Here is a 23,421-nt window from a genome sequence, read left to right as displayed (position 1 = left end):
ACTTGACCTTTTCTGGAGGCTTCGAAGCTGTCGTAGATGTTTATCCGTTGGATGTCGTATGTTAGCGTTGTGTTTGGCAGTAGGGTTCTGTTCCTGTTGATTGTATTTAAAGCAAATTTAAAGGCTAGTTCCTCAGCACCTGACGGCCCCGACTCAATGGACTCGAATATTCCTCCTGAAAAACAAACAGAGACAAGAGACAGTTGGTTAGTACAGTAATTGAACAAAGTGGTTGATGAAATCACATATACACTTGTACGCATATACACTTGTACGCATATACACTTGTACGCATATACACTTGTACACATATACACTTGTACGCATATACACTTGTACACATATACACTTGTACACATATACACTTGTACACATATACACTTGTACCCAAATACACTTGTACACATATACACTTGTACACATATACACTTGTACACATATACACTTGTACACATATACACTTGTACACATATACACTTGTACACATATACACTTGTACGCATATACACTTGTACGCATATACACTTGTACGCATATACACTTGTGCATATACACTTGTACACATATACACTTGTACACATATACACTTGTACGCATATACACTTGTACACATATACACTTGTACACATATACACTTGTACACATATACACTTGTACACAAATACACTTGTACACATATACACTTGTACACATACACTTGTACACATATACACTTGTACACATATACACTTGTACACATATACACTTGTACACATATACACTTGCATATACACTTGTACACATATACACTTGTACGCATATACACTTGTACGCATATACACTTGTACACATATACACTTGTACGCATATACACTTGTACACATATACACTTGTACACATATACACTTGTACACATATACACTTGTACGCATATACACTTGTACACATATACACTTGTACACATATACACTTGTACACATATACACTTGTACACATATACACTTGTACACATATACACTTGTACGCATATACACTTGTACGCATATACACTTGTACACATATACACTTGTACACATATACACTTGTACGCATATACACTTGTACGCATATACACTTGTACGCATATACACTTGTACACATATACACTTGTACACATATACACTTGTACACATATACACTTGTACACATATACACTTGTACACATATACACTTGTACGCATATACACTTGTGTGTGATTATGCTGTTCTGTCTTTTACTCATAATTCAACAATCTCTTAATTTAAATAGAAAGGATAATCAAATACAATTCACAAAATATAGAAAAGATATTGAAAATATAATTCCATCAAGTCCATCGAGACATTACTATTCACAATAAAATGAGTCAGATATTTTGCACATCACATCAGCTGGGGATACTTGTTTACTCAGGCTATGGGGGTACTTTTAACACTGACACATGACTGAAGCAAAAGCTTTCAGACACGTTAAGGCTTGGACAGTTTCCAACAGGAATCTGATCCAGGGGGATGTACTACTGTACGATAAACTCCTGTAATGTACTGTAGAGTGATGCACTCTCTTCAGAAAGACTGGAGTGGAAAGTGTGTTTAAAAGTGCCGGCTGTATAGCCAACGGGCCTCCAGTGAATTCATCTGACAGCCAACAGATGAATGGCTGCCGAAGAGGTTTGGGAGGGGAGGGGGTGGAACTCTTAGATCAATGTGCCCTGATTGGCTAGCGGATCAATCAATCAAGCCCTTGGGGAGCGCTGGAGCACAACGGCGGGAGATTGAAGTGTTTTGTTTGGCCTGCCCTGTTGGTTCACAGAATGTCTGTCTGTCTGTCTGTCAGAGGAAGCTGTCAGTAGAGTTTACGGTTTATTTACTCCTACTGTAAAACTCCAAAAGCAGCAACACAACAGAGGACCGGGACACTTTCAGAAGCAGCAACTAAACAGAGGACCGGGACACTTGCAGAAGCAGCAACTAAACAGAGGACTGGGACACTTGCAGAAGCAGCAACTAAACAGAGGACTGGGACCCTTGCAGAAGCAGCAACTAAACAGAGGACCAGGACACTTGCAGAAGCAGCAACTAAACAGAGGACTGGGACCCTTGCAGAAGCAGCAACTAAACAGAGGACCAGGACACTTGCAGAAGCAGCAACTAAACAGAGGACTGGGACCCTTGCAGAAGCAGCAACTAAACAGAGGACCGGGACACTTGCAGAAGCAGCAACTAAACAGAGGACTGGGACCCTTGCAGAAGCAGCAACTAAACAGAGGACTGGGACCCTTGCAGAAGCAGCAACTAAACAGAGGACTGGGACACTTGCAGAAGCAGCAATTAAACAGAGGACTGGGACACTTGCAGAAGCAGCAACTAAACAGAGGACCGGGACACTTGCAGAAGCAGCAACTAAACAGAGGACTGGGACACTTGCAGAAGCAGCAACTAAACACAGGACTGGGACCCTTGCAGAAGCAGCAACTAAACAGAGGACTGGGACACTTGCAGAAGCAGCAACTAAACAGAGGACTGGGACACTTGCAGAAGCAGCAACTAAACAGAGGACTGGGACCCTTGCAGAAGCAGCAACTAAACAGAGGACCAGGACACTTGCAGAAGCAGCAACTAAACAGAGGACTGGGACCCTTGCAGAAGCAGCAACTAAACAGAGGACCGGGACACTTGCAGAAGCAGCAACTAAACAGAGGACTGGGACACTTGCAGAAGCAGCAACTAAACAGAGGACTGGGACACTTGCAGAAGCAGCAACTAAACAGAGGACTGGGACCCTTGCAGAAGCAGCAACTAAAACAGAGGACTGGGACCCTTGCAGAAGCAGCAACTAAACAGAGGACTGGGACACTTGCAGAAGCAGCAACTAAACAGAGGACTGGGACACTTGCAGAAGCAGCAACTAAACAGAGGACTGGGACACTTGCAGAAGCAGCAACTAAACAGAGGACTGGGACACTTGCAGAAGCAGCAACTAAACAGAGGACTGGGACCCTTGCAGAAGCAGCAACTAAACAGAGGACTGGGACACTTGCAGAAGCAGCAACTAAACAGAGGACTGGGACACTTGCAGAAGCAGCAACTAAACAGAGGACTGGGACACTTGCAGAAGCAGCAACTAAACAGAGGACTGGGACACTTGCAGAAGCAGCAACTAAACAGAGGACTGGGACACTTGCAGAAGCAGCAACTAAACAGAGGACTGGGACACTTGCAGAAGCAGCAACTAAACAGAGGACTGGGACCCTTGCAGAAGCAGCAACTAAACAGAGGACTGGGACACTTGCAGAAGCAGCAACTAAACAGAGGACTGGGACACTTGCAGAAGCAGCAACTAAACAGAGGACTGGGACACTTGCAGAAGCAGCAACTAAACAGAGGACTGGGACACTTGCAGAAGCAGCAACTAAACAGAGGACAAGGACACTTGCAGAAGCAACAATTAAACAGAGGACTGGGACACTTGCAGAAGCAGCAACTAAACAGAGGACTGGGACACTTGCAGAAGCAGCAACTAAACAGAGGACTGGGACACTTGCAGAAGCAGCAACTAAACAGAGGACTGGGACACTTGCAGAAGCAGTAACAAGACACGACTCAGGAAAAGTTTCTCTCCTCTCTCTCACTAGTATTCTTCTCGTGGGAAAGCTATATTTTGAATGCCATAATGATTTGGAGAAAATTAATAAGCATCAAAGTTAATCGGGATGTACTATAATTGGAAGCCTGAGCATTCGCAATCTATCTGTTCAGATGAGAGATGCACCATTTCTTGCTGAGAAGAGAATGTCTCTGTGGCTCAATTGAAAGAAAGAGGAGAGAGGAGAAGTGAGTGAATGACTAAATGACTGACCGACCATGTGAATGTGAAAGAAGAAGATGAATCAGACTAGAACAGATTCATGTGAAGACGTGACAGAGGGAGTAGGTGATGAATATGTGTAATGTGTAACTCCTTTGTACTACAGGTTACGAGTGTGTGCATTCACATGAAAAATGTGAGCAATGTAGAAAGCAGATTGAACTGAAGGTCAATGTATGAGTACCATACATACAGTACTGATGAATTGAATGAAGTGGTACAGGTATGGTATAGGTGGGTGAAAGGTTAACGCAACGACGTTAAATATTAATAGTATAATACGATTACAAGGGATAATGAGTGTATGAGTAGGTACAGGTCTATGTGTAGTGTGAATATGACAATGAGGAAGCTAGTCTAAATGAGATTGTGGGGATGAATGTAAGAGGGTATGGTCACCAGTGAAGGGGTAGTTAGGAGAACAGGTGGGTTAAGTAAGGCCTATGGAAAAAGGCTGGCCCCATTTTCATGCTCAAAAATCATGTAGTGTATCTTTAGAGGGCTTTCATTTTGACATCCAAATAATAACAGTGACATATTGAGTTCCACCCAGCGGGTAGCTTGTCCCCCTGCTGACTGGTGGCATGTCAGGTTCTTTGATTTGATACTATAAGCCCATAGATCCACAGAGCTTACAGCAGACAGATCTGATATCCACCACAGAGGTGACAGCTCTCATAATACCTGACGAGGAGGAAATAGGAGCAAAATCACCATAATGTTGATCCCCAGTCAGAGGTCACAAAGAGTCATGGGCTTTGAGACACCGTTGGAGACAGGGACACAAGCAGAGGGTGGGAGGTAGAGGGGATTTGGGAGATTATCTGAGGCTGGTGTAGTGGCTGTGTGTGTGTGTGTGTGTGTGTGTGTGTGTGTGTGTGTGTGTGTGTGTGTGTGTGTGTGTGTGTGTGTGTGTGTGTGTGTGTGTGTGTGTGTGTGTGTGTGTGTGTGTGTGTGTGTGTGTGTATGTGTGTGTGTGTGTGTGTGTGTGTGCCTGCGTATTGAACCAAGAGGGATATCCCCTGGGGCACGCTATGCAGACCGGTTCAGCACAGATCCCAGAACAGCTCTGTCCCAGAACAGATCGAAAACCTCAAGCTATAGTTTGTCACAAAAAACATGTACCATGGTTTGAGTCGCCACATCTGAAGGCTGTATCCTGCTGCTGAAGGCACCACGGTATTGTAGACCTACACTACCGGTCAAAAGTTTTAAAACACCGACTCATTCAAGGGTTTTTCTTCATTTTTTTCTATTTTCTACATTGTAGAATAATAGTGGACATTAAAACTATGAAATAACACATGGAATCATGTAGTTACCAAAAAAGTGTTAAACAAATCAAAATATATTTTATATTTGAGATTCTTCAAATAGCCACCTTTTGCCTTGATGACAGCTTTGAACACCCTGATCTAGTCACTGGAGAATGGATCAGTGTGGGCACTGGAGAATGCCCTTTCCCTCTCAGCTGGTGACATGTGTTCTGTGATCAGACTACTGGATCTTCCTCTGCCCATACATCCATCAAAACCCATCACTATTAACACCCCTAATTAATGATCAATGGGGTCTTCCACATCCATGAATTATTAATACAACAAGGATACCAGTGCCGCGATCAATGTCATCACACCATCCACATTTTTCTGTGCCAAGAAGAGTGTTTAGCCTCATTTAAATCTCAGTAAGCATGTTTGGCCACATTAAAAGGGAGCATAATGACAGAAGTGGACAAAGGAGAATTCATCATTCTCTTCCTGTAATATGAAAACCAAATAGAGATGAATGATAGTGAAATTCATATTTCTTAGCTGATCAATCATCTTTGATAGGAAACCGCTGAGCTCTCCAAAAGCTGATCAATATTGTCACTGAGTTGCCTCTAACCAAATACTGGTAATATAATTCCAACTTCACAATGAGTCTGAGTCTGGAGGCTGGTAGGAGGAGCTATAGGAGGACAGGCTCATTGTAATGGCTGGAATGGATTAAATGGAATGGTACCAAACACACCAAGCATGTGGAAACCACTTTTGACTCTGTTCCATTAATTCCATTCCAACCATTACAGTGACCTGTCCTATTGCTCCTCTCACCAGCCTCCTCTGGTCTGCACCTTGTTCGTTTCCTTTAGAAGGGATGCATCAGCATCAACTCCTGTAGACAAAGTCAATCATATCTTTGGGCCAAACTGATACTACTTTGAAAAGTCAATATACTGTATACTGAACAAAAATGTAAATGCAACACGCAACAATTTCAACGATTTTACAGTTACAGTTTATATAAGGAAATACATCAATTGAAATACATTCCTTAGGCACTAATCTACGGATTTCACATGACTGGGAATACAGATATGCATCTGCTGGTCACAGACGCCTTGAAAAAAGGGTAGATCCGAAAACCAGTCAGTATCTGGTGTGACCATTTGCCTCATGCAGCGCAACACATCTCCTTCATAGAGTTTATCAGGCTGTTGTTTGTGGCCTGTGGAATGTTGTCCCACTCCTCTTCAATCGCTGTTAGAAGTTGCAGGATATAGGAGGGAAATGGAACACACTGTCGTACACGTTGATCCAGAGCATCCCAAACGTGCTCAATGTCTGGCGAGTATACAGGCCATGGAAGAACTGGGACATTTTCAGCTTCCAGGAATTCTGTATAGATCCTGCGACATGAGGCCGTGCACTGTCATGCTGAAACATGAGGTGATGGTGGATGATGAAATCCACAACAATGGGATCTCATCACGGTATCTCTGTGCATTCAAATTGCCATAGATAAAATGTAATTGTGTTGGTTGTCCGTAGCTTATGCCTGCCCATACCATAACCCCACCGCCACCATGGGGCACTCGTTGACATCAGCAAACCACTCACCCACACAACGCCATACACGTGGTCTGCAGCTGTGAGGTCGGTTGGATGGTAGAAAAATTAACATTCAATTCTCTGGCAACAGCTCTAGTGGACATTCCAGCAGTCAGCATGCCAATTGCGTGCTCCCTCAAAACTTAAGACCTCTTTGGTATTGTGCTGTGACAAAACTGCACATTTTACTGTGGCCTTTTTCTGTCCCCAGCATTGTGTTGTGCACCTGTGTATTGATCATGTAGTTTAATCAGCTTCTTGATATGCCACACCTGTCAGGTGGATGCATTATCATGGCAAAGGAGAAATGCTCACTAACAGGGATGTAAACACATTTGTGCACAGAATTTGAGAGAAATAAGCTTTTTGTCCATATGGAACATTTCTGGGACCAACACTTTACATGTTGCGTTTATATTTTTGTTCAGTGTATAATCAACAGGCTCTGTCACAGCCAGCCATCTCCTGCAGCCTAATGTAGCACGTGTAAAATAAACCCCTGAGACGGGTCCCCACATCCGGTTTCAGGGGAAAGGGAAGCTAGGTTGAAGATACTGGAGCCCTGAAAACCCTGAAAACTGGACTTTACGGTTTTCAAGTGTGCCTGCAGCCAAATATAAATATGACACAGGCTGCGTAGAGGGATAAGATAGATAGTGCTTATCGGTGCAAGTTTAGGGTGACCAGAATGTTCAATTGACGTAACCAAAAGTTGCTACAACAATGAGTGCATTAGCATTGTAATAAGAAAAAAGTCTAGACCTGATTGCCTGAGTCTCACTGAAGGCCCTAGCCTCAATCACCCTCACTAAATGAGTCTGACATGGCACACTAATCCCTATACCAACACCCTATTTTCACAGGTCTCTGATCAAAAGTAGTATACTAGACAGGGGATAGGGTGCCACATCATTTCAGAGTTTTGCTACTCTTCTGTACCAAAGCTTGTTTGTTTATCACTTTTTCCTATAAAAGCTCATCTTTGTCCAGTTGAGGATAGAATGAATACATCACCATCAGTACATTAGTTTTAATCAGAATTTAATTTCCCTTTGTTTGCTTGAACACGTGAATAAAAACAACACACTCCATATTAAAGCAATCTGTTATCTTTTTTAATACCTTGTGCCGGTCTGAAATCAATTGCTACACTTGGCAATATGTGTTCTTGTTGGGCTGCGGAGAGGAGCGGAGAGCCGGAGAGGCTATCTTTGATGAATGTGCTCAGTAATCCAGTCAATTGGTAGCATTAATAATGTTTGGTTTGCTAAAATAGCGATTGTAGCCGCCCAACCGTTGCTGCTTCTGGGCTGTGGGGCCCTGCACACATTGAGCTGAGGGACTCAACAAGACTACAGGCTTTAAAGCTCAGCACAACACACATAGTTCAAAGATACATAATGAAAGAGAGAGAGTGAGTGTGTGTGTGTGTGTGTGTGTGCGTGTGCGTGTGTGTGTGTGTTTCGTTTCTGACTCACGTTGATGTTATCACAAGTTGCAACACTGGACTTTTTACAGCATAGCAAATGTGCTCATGAATGATAACAAAAAGTGTTCTGGCAAATGTGCAGAACTACCCACAGTGCAACAGTCGTGGCTTCTAACAGTAAACGACTGCATTGCAAATTGCCAACATACTCATCCTGCTGAGTTGAAAGGGTATAAGAAGTAAAAGGGTAGAGTAACACCTGGATCTGATTCCCATTACTGGTTTACCAAGAGGAGAACGTTAAACGTCAAGACGGTCTCTGTCCTTTCCTCTAAACTCAGTGAGTTGCTGTGCCAATGTGTCTTTCAGCCTGATCCCTCTCAGTGACTTGAATAAAGAGCCTATCTAATCCTCACACGCATTCGCACACGCACACACAAACCAGGAAACGCCTAATGCCTGTCTCCTCTCAGACTGGTCATGACAGGCCAACCAGAGTAAAGATGAAACATCATCTATCTCAATTTCCTCTCAGAGAAAAAAAAACAGAGTGGAAATTAATAGGAAATCCAGCTTCAGCTCATTGCTTGTTTTGGTGGAGTGACAATTATTTATGGGGAAAAATAAGATAGACCACTATAACCACCCTCATACACACACACACACACACACACACACACACACACACACACACACACACACCTCCTTTCCGTCTCCCTCCGATGTTGACAGTTTGATGGCGATCAGTGTCAGAATAGCAGTGCAGCAGAACGAGAAGTGTAGCATGACGCGCTCCCAGAGCATGTTCCATCTTTATCACAGCTGGGGTGTAACAGACAGAGAGGGAGGGAGGGAGGGAGGGAGGGAGGGAGGGAGGGAGGCCTGTGGAACTGAACTGTCTCACATACCTGAGGTAGTTACACTGCAAAAGAAACATTTTATTATATTCAGGCATAAATGTAGATCTTGTTGTAAAACTATGAATCAAAGAAATATTTCCTTACAGAGGAAGAGGGAACAATAATATCACCAGGAGAGGGACTGCTGGCATTTCAAAATGTCTGTACAACGACTGTGCCCAAAAAACGTGAAACACTGTTTTTCTGTTATCTTCTCTGTTCTGTGTGTTCAGAACAATTTGTTCATTTTCAAGATCAACAGCAGAACAGTTGTGTACTGTATGTACTATGGGGATATGTCGGCCTGCCTGCCTGCCTGCCTGTCTGCCTGCCTGCCTGCCTGCCTGTCTGTCTGTCTGTCTGTCTGTCTGTCTGTCTGTCTGTCTGTCTGTCTGTCTGTCTGTCTGTCTGTCTGTCTGTCTGTCTGTCTGTCTGTCTGTCCTGTCTGTCTGTCTGCCTGCCTGTCTGCCTGTCTGTCTGTCTGTCTGTATGTCTGTCGGCCTGCCGGCCTGCCTGCCTGCCTGCCTGCCTGCCTGCCTGCCTGCCTGTCTGTCTGCCTGCCTGTCTGTCTGCCTGTCTGTCTGTCTGCCTGAGGTGGAGAATTGAAGATGTTGCACTGACTGACTGAAAGCCACCAGAGACTTACAACAGAACAGTGGCATTTATGGTACCAGGTCTATCCTTTACTCAAACCTTTGCTGTCTCCATCACCCCATTTCTCTCCTTCCCTACTATATATATCTCCCTAAGCCCTCTTCCCTCCCCATTCTCTCTAATTGTCTCTTTCTCTCTTTCTCTCATTCTCTTTCTCTCTCTCTCTCCTTCTTTTCTTTGTCTTTCTTCAAAATACCATGATAAATGGTAGATGTTTGATTAATATAATGCTAACATGGAAAAGTATGTAGTGTTCAATCTCTTTTCTTTTTTTGGTTGATAGAAAGATAGAACAGAGTTGAGTACTCTGCTGGACACTTTCCCAAATGTCAGTGCATCTTAGCCGTTGTCAAGCACTCCCAGACCCACAAATGTCAGCCTCTCCTCAGCACCAGAGCTATTGTGAACCACTCACACAGCTGGAAATGTCAACGATTCCCCTGACATATATACAAGAGAGAGATTAAGATCTTTGGGAGCAAGAGAGGGACTCAGTGAAAGTAGCTTCCAACCCAGTATCTATAGATCTATTTTACAGTATAGTACTGGTCACATCACCCCTTCCTGGACAACTCCTCCACAGTATACAAGCCCCTACAAGCCTGTGACCCATGTCATACGACATACTGTATGTATGTGTCCTTGTGACAGAAGTCACATAGATGTGTCTAATTAATTGGAATTTACTTCCTGAATTGACTAAATTGAAATGGCATTCACCCCAACCCTGTTCGGCCCTTTACTGCCCAGTAAAGAATGAGAGTCACAACATCACTACAAGAAACCTGTACAGATGTTGTACCCTGTAACTAGAGAGAATGGTGCCAAAGCTCAGACTATGACCCAAATTCTATCAATTCCACATTCAGAACAGCACATTTCAGGTTCACTCAGAATGTTTACCCTGCATTTCAAGGACAGGTGTGGTTTCTGGACAATATCCAGAGACGTCAGGGTGCCTCGGTTCTAACTCAGTTAACACCTTTGATAAACCTGGGGCCTAAAGACTCAATACCAACCGTGACTCATACCCCATAGTCACACACAGGAACACATCTGAGTAGTACAGAGCTGTACACACATAGACACACACACACGCACATGTCACACACACGTCTCACACACTCACCACAGCTGTAACACCAGCCAAAATCCCAGAGAGGACAATCATACAGTAGAGGACAACCTAAAAATGACACACAGATACACACACACACACACACACGCGCGCGCGCACACACACACACACACACACAACCGCTCTCTCTTAGCTTCACAAACATCTAAACGCTCTTTTCTACAGCAACAGTTAATTTCCTTACTACTCTGCTCTCTCTCTCCATCTCTCATCTGTCTTAGGAGAGGATACAGTTTGTTGATAGAGCAGAGAGTCTATCTTATTATTTCTCACTTTTTCCATCTCCTTTCTCACTCTCTCACCTCTCTTCTGCCTCTCCCTCTCCCTTCTCCCTCTCTCTCACTCTCTCACCTCTCTTCTGCCTCTCCCTCTCCCTTCTCCCTCTCTCTCACTCTTCCTTCTCCCAGGGCTCCCGAGTGGCGCAGCGGTCTAAGGCACTGCATCTCAATTCTTGAAGCGTCACAAAAAGACACCCTGGTTCGATAACAGGCTGTATCACAACCGGCCGTGATTGGGAGTCCCATAGGGCGAAGCACAATTGGCCCAGCGTTGTCCAGGTTTGGCCGGTGTAGGCAGTCATTGTAAATTAAATCAAATTCTTAGCTGACGTGCCTAGTTAAATAAAGGTTAACAATCCCTTCAGTTTAACTCGCCCACATTGGGCCAATTCTCCAAGCAGCGCTCAACGTATTGCTCCTCTCCTCTTTTATTTTTTAATGAGGAGCTTTTCTTTTGAACTTGGTTGTGCCGTATTGATGTTCCAGTGCTCAGACGAGTGCATGCGTGATATTATCTCCGGAAGGCGCGCGGAGGAAGGGGTTGGTTGGCGTTTTCCCCACTGAATGTGATTGTCTCTCATTTCTCTAACGCGATGCCCCCTGACCCCTGCATTGTGCTCTAATCCTGGTCCGTTTAAGAGATCAGCCCATGCTCTGATGAGATACGAGTGTCTCACCAGCCCAGCCCATTAACTGTTACAGAGAAGGGTTAGGCCAATGATAGGCCTCTTATTTCTCTCTCTCTTTCTCTCTGTCTATCTTTCGTTTTCGTTCTCTTTCTGTCCTCCTCTTTCTCTCTCCAGCTATTTCTCACTCTCTCTCCCTCTTCTTTCACCCCTCCTGCTCTCTCCTCCCCCTCTTTCCTTCTTGTGATAAAGATTAATTAAGGCATGCATTTCCTACGGTCTCCTCTCAGCAGCGGTCTGTCCATAAAGTCTGTGGGCTATAATGGGATCAATAGGAGATCTTTAATGCTGGGGAAAGGGTTGTTCAGGTCAGATGACTTTTAGATCGTACAATGGCCCCTCTCTACACTCTCTCTCCTCCACCCTGAGCCACACACAGCTTTCTCTCCTCCTCCCTATCCTCCTCCCTCTCCTCCTTCTTCTCCTCCTTCTTCTCCTCCTCCCTATCCTTCTCCTCCTTCTCCTCCTTCTTCTCCTCCTCCCTCTCCTCCTTCTTCTCCTCCTTCTCCTCCTTCTTCTCCTCCTCCCTCTCCTCCTCCTTCTCCTCCTCCCTCTCCTCCTCCCTCTCCTCCTTCTTCTCCTCCTCCCTCTCCTCCTCCCTCTCCTCCTTATTCTCCTCCTTCTCCTCCTTCTTCTCCTCCTCCCTCTCCTCCTCCTTCTCCTCCTCCTTCTCCTCCTCCTTCTCCTCCCCCTCTCCTCCTTCTTCTCCTCCTCCCTCTTCTCCTCCCTCTCCTCCTTCCTCTCCTCCTCCCTCTCCTCCTTATTCTCCTCCTTCTCCTCCTTCTTCTCCTCCTCCCTCTCTTCCTTCTTCTCCTCCTTCTTCTCCTCCTCCCTCTCCTCCTTCTTCTCCTCCTCCCTCTCCTCCTTCTTCTCCTCCTCCCTCTCCTCCTCCCTCTCCTCCTTATTCTCCTCCTTCTCCTTCTTCTCCTCCTCCCTCTCCTCCTCCTCTCTCCTCCTCCTTCTCCTCCTCCTTCTCCTCCCCCTCTCCTCCTTCTTCTCCTCCTCCCTCTTCTCCTCCCTCTCCTCCTTCCTCTCCTCCTCCCTCTCCTCCTTATTCTCCTCCTTCTCCTCCTTCTTCTCCTCCTCCTCTCCTCCTTATTCTCCTCCTTCTCCTCCTTCTTCTCCTCCTCCCTCTCTTCCTTCTTCTCCTCCTTCTTCTCCTCCTCCCTCTCCTCCTTCTTCTCCTCCTCCCTCTCCTCCTTCTTCTCCTCCTCCCTCTCCTCCTCCCTCTCCTCCTTATTCTCCTCCTTCTCCTCCTTCTTCTCCTCCTCCCTCTCCTCCTCCTTCTCCTCCTCCTTCTCCTCCTCCTTCTCCTCCCCCTCTCCTCCTTCTTCTCCTCCTCCCTCTTCTCCTCCCTCTCCTCCTCCCTCTCCTCCTTATTCTCCTCCTTCTCCTCCTTCTTCTCCTCCTCCCTCTCTTCCTTCTTCTCATCCTTCTTCTCCTCCTCCCTCTCCTCCTTCTTCTCCTCCTTCTTCTCCTCCTCCCTCTTCTCCTCCCTCTCCTCCTCCCTCTCCTCCTCCCTCTCCTCCTTATTCTCCTCCTTCTCCTCCTTCTTCTCCTCCTCCCTCTCTTCCTTCTTCTCCTCCTTCTTCTCCTCCTCCCTCTCCTCCTTCTTCTCCTCCTCCCTCTCCTCCTTCTTCTCCTCCTTCTTCTCCTCCTCCCTCTCCTCCTCCTTCTCCTCTTCCCTCTCCTCCTTCCACTCCTCCTCCCTCTCTGCCTTCCTCTCCTCCTTCCTCTCCTCCTCCCTTCCTCTCCTCCTTCCTCTCCTTCTCCCTTCCTCTCCTTCTCCCTCTCCTTGTTCCTCTCCTCCTCCTCTTCTCTATCCTCTAGGGAATTATTCTCAGCACATTTGTCATCTTGTTCAGAATTCATTTTCGGGTGAATTGTGGCCAGGACCCTATTCATTAATTTGAATATTTTGAAAGGTGAAGGGGAAAATTAACATGTGGAGTCTTTTTTTGTAAAGATATGAGGTACGGCTTTGGTAACGAATCTAGAATGAGCATTTTCCACTTCCTTTATGAAATTGTAGACGGTGTGTTTGAGCGGAAAGAGTTGCAGAACACGTATTATAGATAATGAGAAACCAAAAGGGGAGCAAATCAAATTGACAGAAATTCTATTTTCTGGAAGGAGAAAACAGAAGCGTTAAGTGTGTGCTGAATTCTAATGTCAAGCTGAGATTGCTGAGATAGTGGAGAGAGCTCAGTGCCGTCAGCATAGTGATAATACATGAATACAGGAAGCTTGACTTTTTAAAACAAATCTCCCAACGGAAGTATAATTTGTCTCCGGCTGTTCTCAGGGACACACTGCTAGAGAACCTGGCCACAGTGTGTATGTGTGTGCTTGCGTGAGTGGTTGCGTGCTTGTGTATGTGTGTGTGTGTGTGTGTGTGTGTGTGTGTGTGTGTGTGTGTGTGTGTGTGTGTGTGTGTGTGTGTGTGTGTGTGTGTGTGTGTGTGGGTGTGTGTGTGTGTGTATGTGTGTTTGCATGTGTGATAGTGTGTGTATGATTCAACAATAATAACACCATCATGTCTCCATGCAGGCAGCAGCATTCTCGTTGGGCCGAGGAGGAACTAAATCAAATCAAATTTTATTTGTCACATACACATGGTTAGCAGATGTTAATGAGAGTGTAGCGAAATGCTTGTGCTTCTAGTTCCAACAATGCAGTAATAACCAACAAGTAATCTAGCTAACAATTCCAAAACTACTACCTTATAGACACAAGTGTAAGGGGATAAAGAATATGTACATAAAGATATATGAGTGAGTGATGGTACAGAGCAGCATAGGCAAGATACAGTAGATGGTATTGAGTGCAGTATATACATATGAGATGAGTATGTAAACAAAGTGGCATAGTTAAAGTGGCTAGTGATACATGTATTACATAAAGATGCAGTAGATGATATAGAGTACAGTATATACATATACATATGAGATGAATAATGTAGGGTATGTAAACATTATATTAGGTAGCATTGTTTAAAGTGGCTAGTGATATATTTTACATCATTTCCCATCAATTCCCATTATTAAAGTGGCTGGAGTTGAACACAGGATCCGCTTCGCGAAAGTCATATTCTTGGTCATACTGATGGTGAGTTGACGCTGCTCTTATATTCAGTAGTTCTTCTCGGCTGTATGTAATGAAACCTAAGATGACCTGGGGTACTAATGTAAGAAATAACACGTAAAAAAAAAAAAAACTGCATAGTTTCCTAGGAACGTGAAGCGAGGCGGCCATCTCTGTTCTTTTTAGACGTTGTATCTATTGGCTCCCTGGGCCGGGCTGAGCAAGCGAATCGTCCATGTCGGTGCTTTTTGACTAATGATCTCAGCTCAGCCACAAGGTCACAGCCAGGTGGGCTCCATGACAACGGCGGAGCCTTTATCAAATGGAACAGAGGGCAGGGCCGAGCTTGTCTCCTGGAAGGAAGGATCCAGAAGGTTCGAAGGGCTGCCTCCCAAATGACTCCCTGTTCCCTTTATAGTGCACTACTATGACTATAGCCCACTATATAGGGAATAGGGTCTCTAGTGAAAAGTAGTACACTATATGTGGAATAGTGTGCGTATTTGGGAGGCAACCTGTGAATCTTTGAGATGAAACAAAGGGTGATGGATGTGGTGGAACGAGCAGGATAGCTGTCTCTGTAATGAGCATGTCCCTTGTGATTCTCTGACCGGGACAGAGTAGTAGTGACATGTTTAACCCCTTACCTACACGCACACACACACACACACACACACACACACACACACACACACACACACACACACACACACACACACACACACACACACACACACACACACACACACACACACACACACACACACACACACTGCAGCTGAGTACCCCAGATGTGCCACATGTATAGAGACTGATAGCGGCCTAACTGAGATGAATCACCAATGGTATTTTCTATGCGTTTTAGACATCTGATGTTGTGTTTGTTTGGGCCTACTGGGCATGTGTGATCTTGCTCCTGCTCCCTCAGTCACCCCAGCAACATTTGTCAGATGCTATCTTTTCTGTAATTCAATGAATCGTGTATATTAATGTTGTTAAGGTGACACTGCCATCGTGGTTTCAGGCTATGGCACGGTGAATAGGTACAGTGGGATTCTGGGTAATAGAATCATCTGAAGGTGATGTGTCTCAGACCTCTGGCCGTTACAACGGCGATCTCTGCTCTCTTCCTCTCCCTCTCTCCCTCCCCTTCCCTTCCCTTCCCTTCCCTTCCCTTCCTCCTTCTCCTCCCTCCCTCTCCTCCTCCCTACCCTCTCCTCCTCCCTCCCCTCCTCCCTCCCTCCCTCCCTCCCTCCCTCCCTCCCCTCCCCCTCCCCTCCCTCCCTCTCCTCCATCCCCTCCCTCCACTTCTCCAAGACAGAAAAAGACAGTGTCGGTGTGTGTATGTACGCGCGCGTGTGAGTGAGTGTGTGAAATGTTGAGCTAGCTAATGGTTTCATTTGCAGAGAGGGATAGTGATGAGGCCTTGAAGGGGTTCATCCCAGCAGATGAGTTCCTCATAGTGCTGTATCATCATCACTGTATCCTTACAGCCTCCAGGAACCCTTATACCAACACAACACTACTGGGAACCTTTCAGCGCCATGGGGAACCGAGATATTGTCTGGGACTACTTGATAATTTACAGCCAGCCATCTCCTTAAGCACTTAGAGTCTATGTCTGTGTCACAAATGGCACCCTATACCCGATATAGTGCAATACTTTTTAAAAGTACACTACATGACCAAAAGTATGTGGACACCTGCTCGTCGAAAGTCTCATTCCAAAATCATATTAATATGGAGTTGGTCCGCCCATTACTGCTATAACAGCCTCTACTCTTCCGGGAAGACTTGCTACGGGGACTTGCTTCCAGCAGCAGTAGTGATGTCAGGCACAGATGTTGAGCGATTAGGCCTGGCTCGCAGTCGGTGTTCCAATCCATGCCAAAGGTGTTTGATGGGGTTGAGGTCAGTGCTCTGTGCAGGCCAGTCAAGGTCTTTCACACCGATCTTGACAAATGATTTCTGTATGGACCTCGCTTTGTGCATGGGGCATTGTTATGCTGAAACGGGAAAGGGCCATCCCCAAACTGTTGCCACAAAGTTGGAAGCAAAGAATCATCTAGAATGTCATTGTATGCTGTAGCATTAAGATTTCCCCTCACTAGAACTAAGAGGCCTAGCCCAAACCATGAAAAACAGCCCCAGACCATTATTCCTCTTCCACCAAACTTTACAGTTGGCACTATGCATTCAGGCAGGTAGTGTTCTTCTGCTATCCACCAAACCCAGATTTGTCCTTTGGAATGCCAGATGGAGAAGCGTGATTCATCACTCCAGAGAACGTTTAACGTTTCCACTGCTACAGAGTCCAATGGCGGCGGGCTTTAACCAACTCCAGCAGACGCTTGGCATTGCGCATGGTAATCTTAGGCTTGTGTGTGACTTTTTGGCCATGGAAGCTCCTTTCATGAAGCTCCGAACAAACAGTTATTGTGCTGAAGTTGCTTCCAGAGGCAGTTTGGAACACGGTAGTGAGTGTTGCAACCGAGGAAGGACGATTCCTAAGCTCTAAGCTCTTCAGCCCTTGGTAGTCACATTCTGTGAGGTTGTGTGGCCTATCACTTCGCGGCTGAGCCGTTGTTGCTCCTAGACATTTCCACTTTACAATAACAGACTTATAGTTGACCAGGGCAGCTCTAGCAGGGCAGACATTTGACAAACTAACTTGTTGGAAAGGTGGTGTCATTTGACAGTTCCACGTTGAATGTCACTGAGCTCTTCAGTAAGGTCATTCTACTGCCAATGTTTGTTTATAGAGATTACATGACTGTGTTCTCAATTGTATACACCTGTCAGCAGCGGATGTGTCTGAAAGTTCCGAATCTACTAATTTGAATGGGTGTCCACATACTTTTGCAGCAGTCTTATGGCTTGGGGGTAGAAGCTGTTAAGGAGCCTTTTGTTCCTAGACTTGGTGCTCTGGTACCACTTGCCGTGCGGTAGCAGTGAGAACGGTCTATGACTTGGGTGACTGGAGTCTTCAACAATTTTTGGGTGCTTCCTCTTAGTATGTATGTAGGTCTTGGATGGCAGGAAGCTTGGCCCCAGGGAAGTTCTGGGCCGCACAAACTACCCTCTGTAGTGCCTTATTGTCGGATGCCGAGCAGTTGCCATCCCAGGCGGTGATGCAACCGGTCAGGATGCTCTCGATGGTGCAGCTGCAGAACTTTTTGAGGACCTGGGGACCCATGCCAAATCTTTTTAGTCTCATGAGGGGGAAAAGGTTTTGTTGAGCGTTCTTCACGACTGTCTTGGTGTGTTTGGACCATGATAGTTTCTTGGTGATGTGGACACCAAAGAACTTGAAACTCTCGACCTGCTTCACTACAGCCCCGTCTATGTTGATGTGGGCCTGTTCGGCCCCCTTTTCCCTGGCGTCCACCATCAGCTCCTTTGTCTTGCTCACATTGAGGGAGAGGTTGTTGTCCTGTAATGTTTACAAAACTGTTATAGTTATATGAATTATAGTTATTTCCAGGAATACACATTGGGTGACATCCTACCTGTCCTACAAAGCTTTGTAAAGATAGGGACAGTTCTGTTGACCCCCTCATGCTTCATTAAACTATACTTCTAAAGAGGATTTGATTCAAATGTAAAACACACAATGAAAGACTAATTCAATAAGTGATCAAAATAGTATTTATGTGTGAGTGTTTTCATGTTTGAACATAACGGTCTGGCTCAGCCACAGAGAGAGAGCCTGGGAGTTCTGCTAGTAGGAAAATATGAAATATTAGCAACTCTACACAGAATAACTAAAAGGCCTGTGAAAAAAAGTGGTGTCAGAAAAGTCTCTATAAATATTAGTGAAGGCTTTTTAAAAGCGGGTAATCACTTTCTCTTTGATTCATAATGCAGCTTATTTATTCAAACAGTCCTATGCGTTAGGAGAAAATTGCTCTGTTTGAGGGCTTTATATCTCTGGCTGCAGTTCGCTCAGAGACAAAGACGGTGTACTGGGGATACGTGATGGGAGCTCTGCTACTGTGCTGTGCTTAGGGAGGTGTCTGTCTGTGTTAATGTGTAAGTGTGTATGTGTGTGTGTGTGTGTGTGTGTGTGTGTGTGTGTGTGTGTGTGTGTGTGTGTGTGTGTGTGTGTGTGTGTGTGTGTGTGTGTGTGTGTGTGTGTATGTGTGTGCGTGTGTGTGTGTGTGTGTGTGTGTGTGTGTGTGTGTGTGTGTGTGTGTGTGTGTGTGTGTGTGTGTGCGTGTGCATGTGCATGTGTGTGTGTGTGTGTGTGTGGCTTTGTTCATGTGTGGGGGCTGCGCTGTTAATGGTGTCAGGGTGTCAGAGGGTACGGGAGGAAAGATGCATTTAACAGTCACATTACAGGGGCTAAATCACCAGCTCACAGCAGTACTGCTGCCTCTTATTAAACTGAACACTCTGGAGGACTGAGATCAACATCCGAGTACAGAGGAAAACACACACACTTATACACAGACGTGCACACACACACATACAGGCACGCACGAGCACGCACATACACCAAACGCACACACACTAAGGATTAAGGCAAGTGCAGATGTTCATCAGTGAAACTTGTTCATTTGACTTATATTGGTCTCCCACATACAATACTGTAATGCCATATTAAATCCCACATAGTCCTATAAATCCACAACGTGGGGCCCATCAAGACACCCACACACAGCACAACCAACTCCTGCCATGGTAGAGCACCTCACCCACACACACCACAACCAACCCCTGCCTGAGTAGAGCACCTCACCCACACACACCACAACCCCTGCCTGACTAGAGCACCTCACCCACACACAGCACAACCAACTCCTGCCATGGTAGAGCACCTCACCCACACACACCACAACCAACCCCTGCCATGGTAGAGCACCTCACCCACACACACCACAACCCCTGCCTGAGTAGAGCACCTCACCTACACACACCACAACCTCTGCCTGAGTAGAGCACCTCACCTACACACACCACAACCTCTGCCTGAGTAGAGCACCTCACCCACACACACCACAACAACCCCTGCCTGAGTAGAGCACCTCACCCACACACACCACAACCCCTGCCTGAGTAGAGCACCTCACCTACACACACCACGCACCTGCCTGAGTAGAGCACCTCACCTACACACACCACAACCAACCCCTGCCTGAGTAGAGCACCTCACCCACACACACCACAACCAACCCCTGCCTGAGTAGAGCACCTCACCCACACACACCACAACCCCTGCCTGAGTAGAGCACCTCACCTACACACACCACAACCTCTGCCTGAGTAGAGCACCTCACCCACACACACCACAACCCCTGCCTGAGTAGAGCACCTCACCCACACACACCACAACCAACCCCTGCCTGAGTAGAGCACCTCACCCACACACACCACAACCAACACCTGCCTGAGTAGAGCACCTCACCCACACACACCACAACCAACACCTGCCTGAGTAGAGCACCTCACCCACACACACCACAACCAACACCTGCCTGAGTAGAGCACCTCACCCACACACACCAAAACACCTGCCTGAGTAGAGCACCTCACCCACACACACCAAAACACCTGCCTGAGTAGAGCACCTCACCCACACCAGCAGAAGGGGAGCTGTGTTTGCACTCCCACACAAACACGCCTGCACACACACACGTGACACTATCACTCACACACTACACAGTCACAACTACTTTGACATACTCACACACTCCCACACACACTTTGCAGTCACAGCAGAGCCATGCAGGCACACACACACACACACACTCCTAGAGACATTCTATAGACACACATACACATAAACCAGTCACAGCCATCTAAGAGGAGCATGTGTGAAGATGAAGCAGCAATGTTTTAGCTATGGGTAGTGCAGTGGGAGCAGGCAGTGGGAGCCTTGGCTAAGCAATATTGTGTTAAATCAAATCAAACCTTATTTGTCACATGCGCAGAATACAAGTGTAGACTTTACCGTGAAACGCTTACTTACAAGCCCTTAACCAACAGTGCAGTTCAAGGAGAGTTAAGAAAATATTTACCAAGTAGACTAAAATAAAAAGTAATAATAAAAAGTAACACAATAAGAATAACAATAATGTGCTGGGGTACAGGTTAGTTGAGGTCATTTGTACATGTAGGTGGGGGTGAAGTGACTATGCATAGATAATAAACAGCGAGAAGCAGCAGTGTACAAAAGTGGGGGGGTCAATGTAAATTGTCCGGTGGCGATTGTATTAATTGTTCAGCAGTCTTATGACTTGGGGGTAGAGCTGTGAGGAGCCTTTTGGTCCTAGACTTGGTGCTCAGGTACACAGCCTATTATATAGGTCCTGGATGGCAGGAAGCATGGTCCCAGTGATGTACTGTGCCTTTCACACTACCCTCTGTGGCACCTTACGGTGAGATGCCGAGCAGTTGCCATACCAGGTGGTGATGCAACCTGTTCAGGATGCTCTCGATGGTGCAGCTGTAAAACCTTTTGAGGATCTGGGGACCCATGCCAAATCATTTCAGTCTCCTGAGGGGGGAAAAGGTGTTGTCGTGCCCTCTTCACGACTGTCTTGGTGTGCTTGGACCATGTTAGTTTGTTGGTGATGTGGACACCAAGGAACTTGAATCTCTCAACCTGCTCCGCTACAGCCCTGCTGATGATAATGTAGGCAGGCTCGGTCCTCTTCTTCCTGTAGTCCACAATCATCTCCTTTGTCTTGATCACGTTGAGGGAGTGGTTGTTATCATGGCACCACACTGCCAGTTCTCTGACCTCCTCCCTATAGGCTGTCTCATCATTGTCGGTAATCAGGCACTGTTGTGTCGTCAGCAAACTTAATGATGGTGCTGGAGTCGTGTTTGGCCACGCAGTCGTGGGTGAACAGGGAATACAGGAGGGGACTAAGTACACACCGCTGAGGGGCCCAGGTGTTAAGGATCAACGTGGCAGACATGTTGTTGCCTACTCTTACCACCTGGGGGCGGCCTGTCAGAGTCCTTAGCTTAGTGATAAGCTTCGTGGGCACAATGGTGTTGAATACTGAGCTGTAGTCAATGAACAGCATTCTCACATAAGTGTTCCTATTGTCCAGGAGAGAAAGGGCAGTGTGGAGTATGATTGAGATTGCATCAAATGTGGATCTGTTGGGGCGGCATGTGAATTGGATTAGGTCTAGGTTCTCCGGGAGGATGCTGTATATTTGAGCCATGACCAGCCTTTCAAAGGACTTCATGGCTACCGACGTGAGTGCCACGAGGCGTAATCATTTAGGCAGGTTACCATCGCTTCCTTGGGCACAGGGACTATGGTGGTCTGCTTGAAACAAGTAGGTATTACAGACTCGGTCAGGGAGAGGTTGAAAATGTCAGTGAAGACACATGACAGTTGGTCCGTACATGCTTTGAGTACATGTCCTGGTAACCAGTCTGGCCCAGCGGCTTTGTGAATTTTGACCTGTTTAAAGATTTTGTTCACATCGGCTACCGAGAGCGTTATCACACCGTCATCCAAAACAGCTGGTGCTCTCGTGCATGCTTCAGTGTTGCTTGCCTTGAAGCGAGCATAAAAGGCATTTAGCTCGTCTGGTAGGCTCATGTCACAGGGCAGCTCACGTCTGGGTTTCCCTTTGTAGTCCGTAATAGTTTTCAAGCCCTGCCACATCCGACGAGCGTCAGAGTCGGTGTAGTAGGATTCAATCTTAATCCTGTATTGACGTTTTGCTTGTTTGGTGGTTCGTCTGAGGGCATAGCGGGATTTCTTATAAGCATCCGGATTAGTCTCCCCGCTCCTTGAAAGCGGCAGCTCTAGCCTTTAGCTTGATGCGGATGTTGCCTGTAATCCATGGCTTCTGATTGCGATATGTACGTACAGTCACTGTGGGGACGACGTCGTCTATGCACTTATTGATGAAGCCAACAACTGAGGTGGTGTACTCCTCAATGCCACCAGATTAATCCCAGAACATATTCCAGTACGTGCTAGCAAAACAGTCCTGTTGTGTAGCATCCGCGTCATCTGACCACTTCCGTATTGAATCAGGAGGATATAATTCTGGTCAGATTTGCCAAATGGAGGGTGGGGGGGAGCTTTGTATGCATCTCTGTGTGTGGAGTAAACGTGGTAAACGTTTTTTTTCTCTGGTTGCACATGTGACATGCTGGTAAATATTTGGTCAAACTAATTTAAGTTTGCCTGCATTAAAGTCCCGGCCACTAGGAGCGCCGCTTCTGGGTGAGCATTTTCTTCTTTGCTTATGGCCTTATAGAGTTGGTTGAGAGCGCTCTTAGTGCCAGCTTCATTCTGTGGTGGTAAATAGACGACTACGAATAATATAGATGAGAACTCTCTTGGTAGATGGTGTGGTCTACAGCTGATCATAAGGTACTCTACCTCAGGCGAGCAATACCTTGAGACTTCTTCAATATTAGACATTGCGCACCAGCTGTTATTGACAAACAAACACACACTCCACCTCTCGTCTTACCAGAGGTAGAGTCTCTGTTCCGCCGGTGCATGGAAAATCCTGCTAGCTCTATATTG

At 46.1% G+C, this 23,421-nt stretch overlaps 1 protein-coding gene across 3 annotated transcripts in view; it reads right to left on the bottom strand.

The window, feature by feature from the left end:
* The window catches only part of LOC112222782 (glutamate receptor ionotropic, kainate 2-like), a 246,155-nt gene that overhangs the window by 161,246 nt on the left and 61,488 nt on the right, over positions 1 to 23,421 (bottom strand). For all 3 annotated transcript variants that reach the window (XM_042304836.1, XM_042304834.1, XM_042304835.1), the window contains one exon: positions 8 to 175. In XM_042304836.1, coding sequence (XP_042160770.1) covers positions 8 to 175 — 168 coding nt within the window. The remainder of the gene's footprint in view (positions 1 to 7; positions 176 to 23,421) is intronic.

The sequence above is a fragment of the Oncorhynchus tshawytscha genome, linkage group LG23 (assembly GCF_018296145.1).
Source record: "Oncorhynchus tshawytscha isolate Ot180627B linkage group LG23, Otsh_v2.0, whole genome shotgun sequence".
NCBI classification, from domain to species: domain Eukaryota; kingdom Metazoa; phylum Chordata; class Actinopteri; order Salmoniformes; family Salmonidae; genus Oncorhynchus; species Oncorhynchus tshawytscha.
This window is presented reverse-complemented; position numbering and strand designations above follow the sequence as displayed.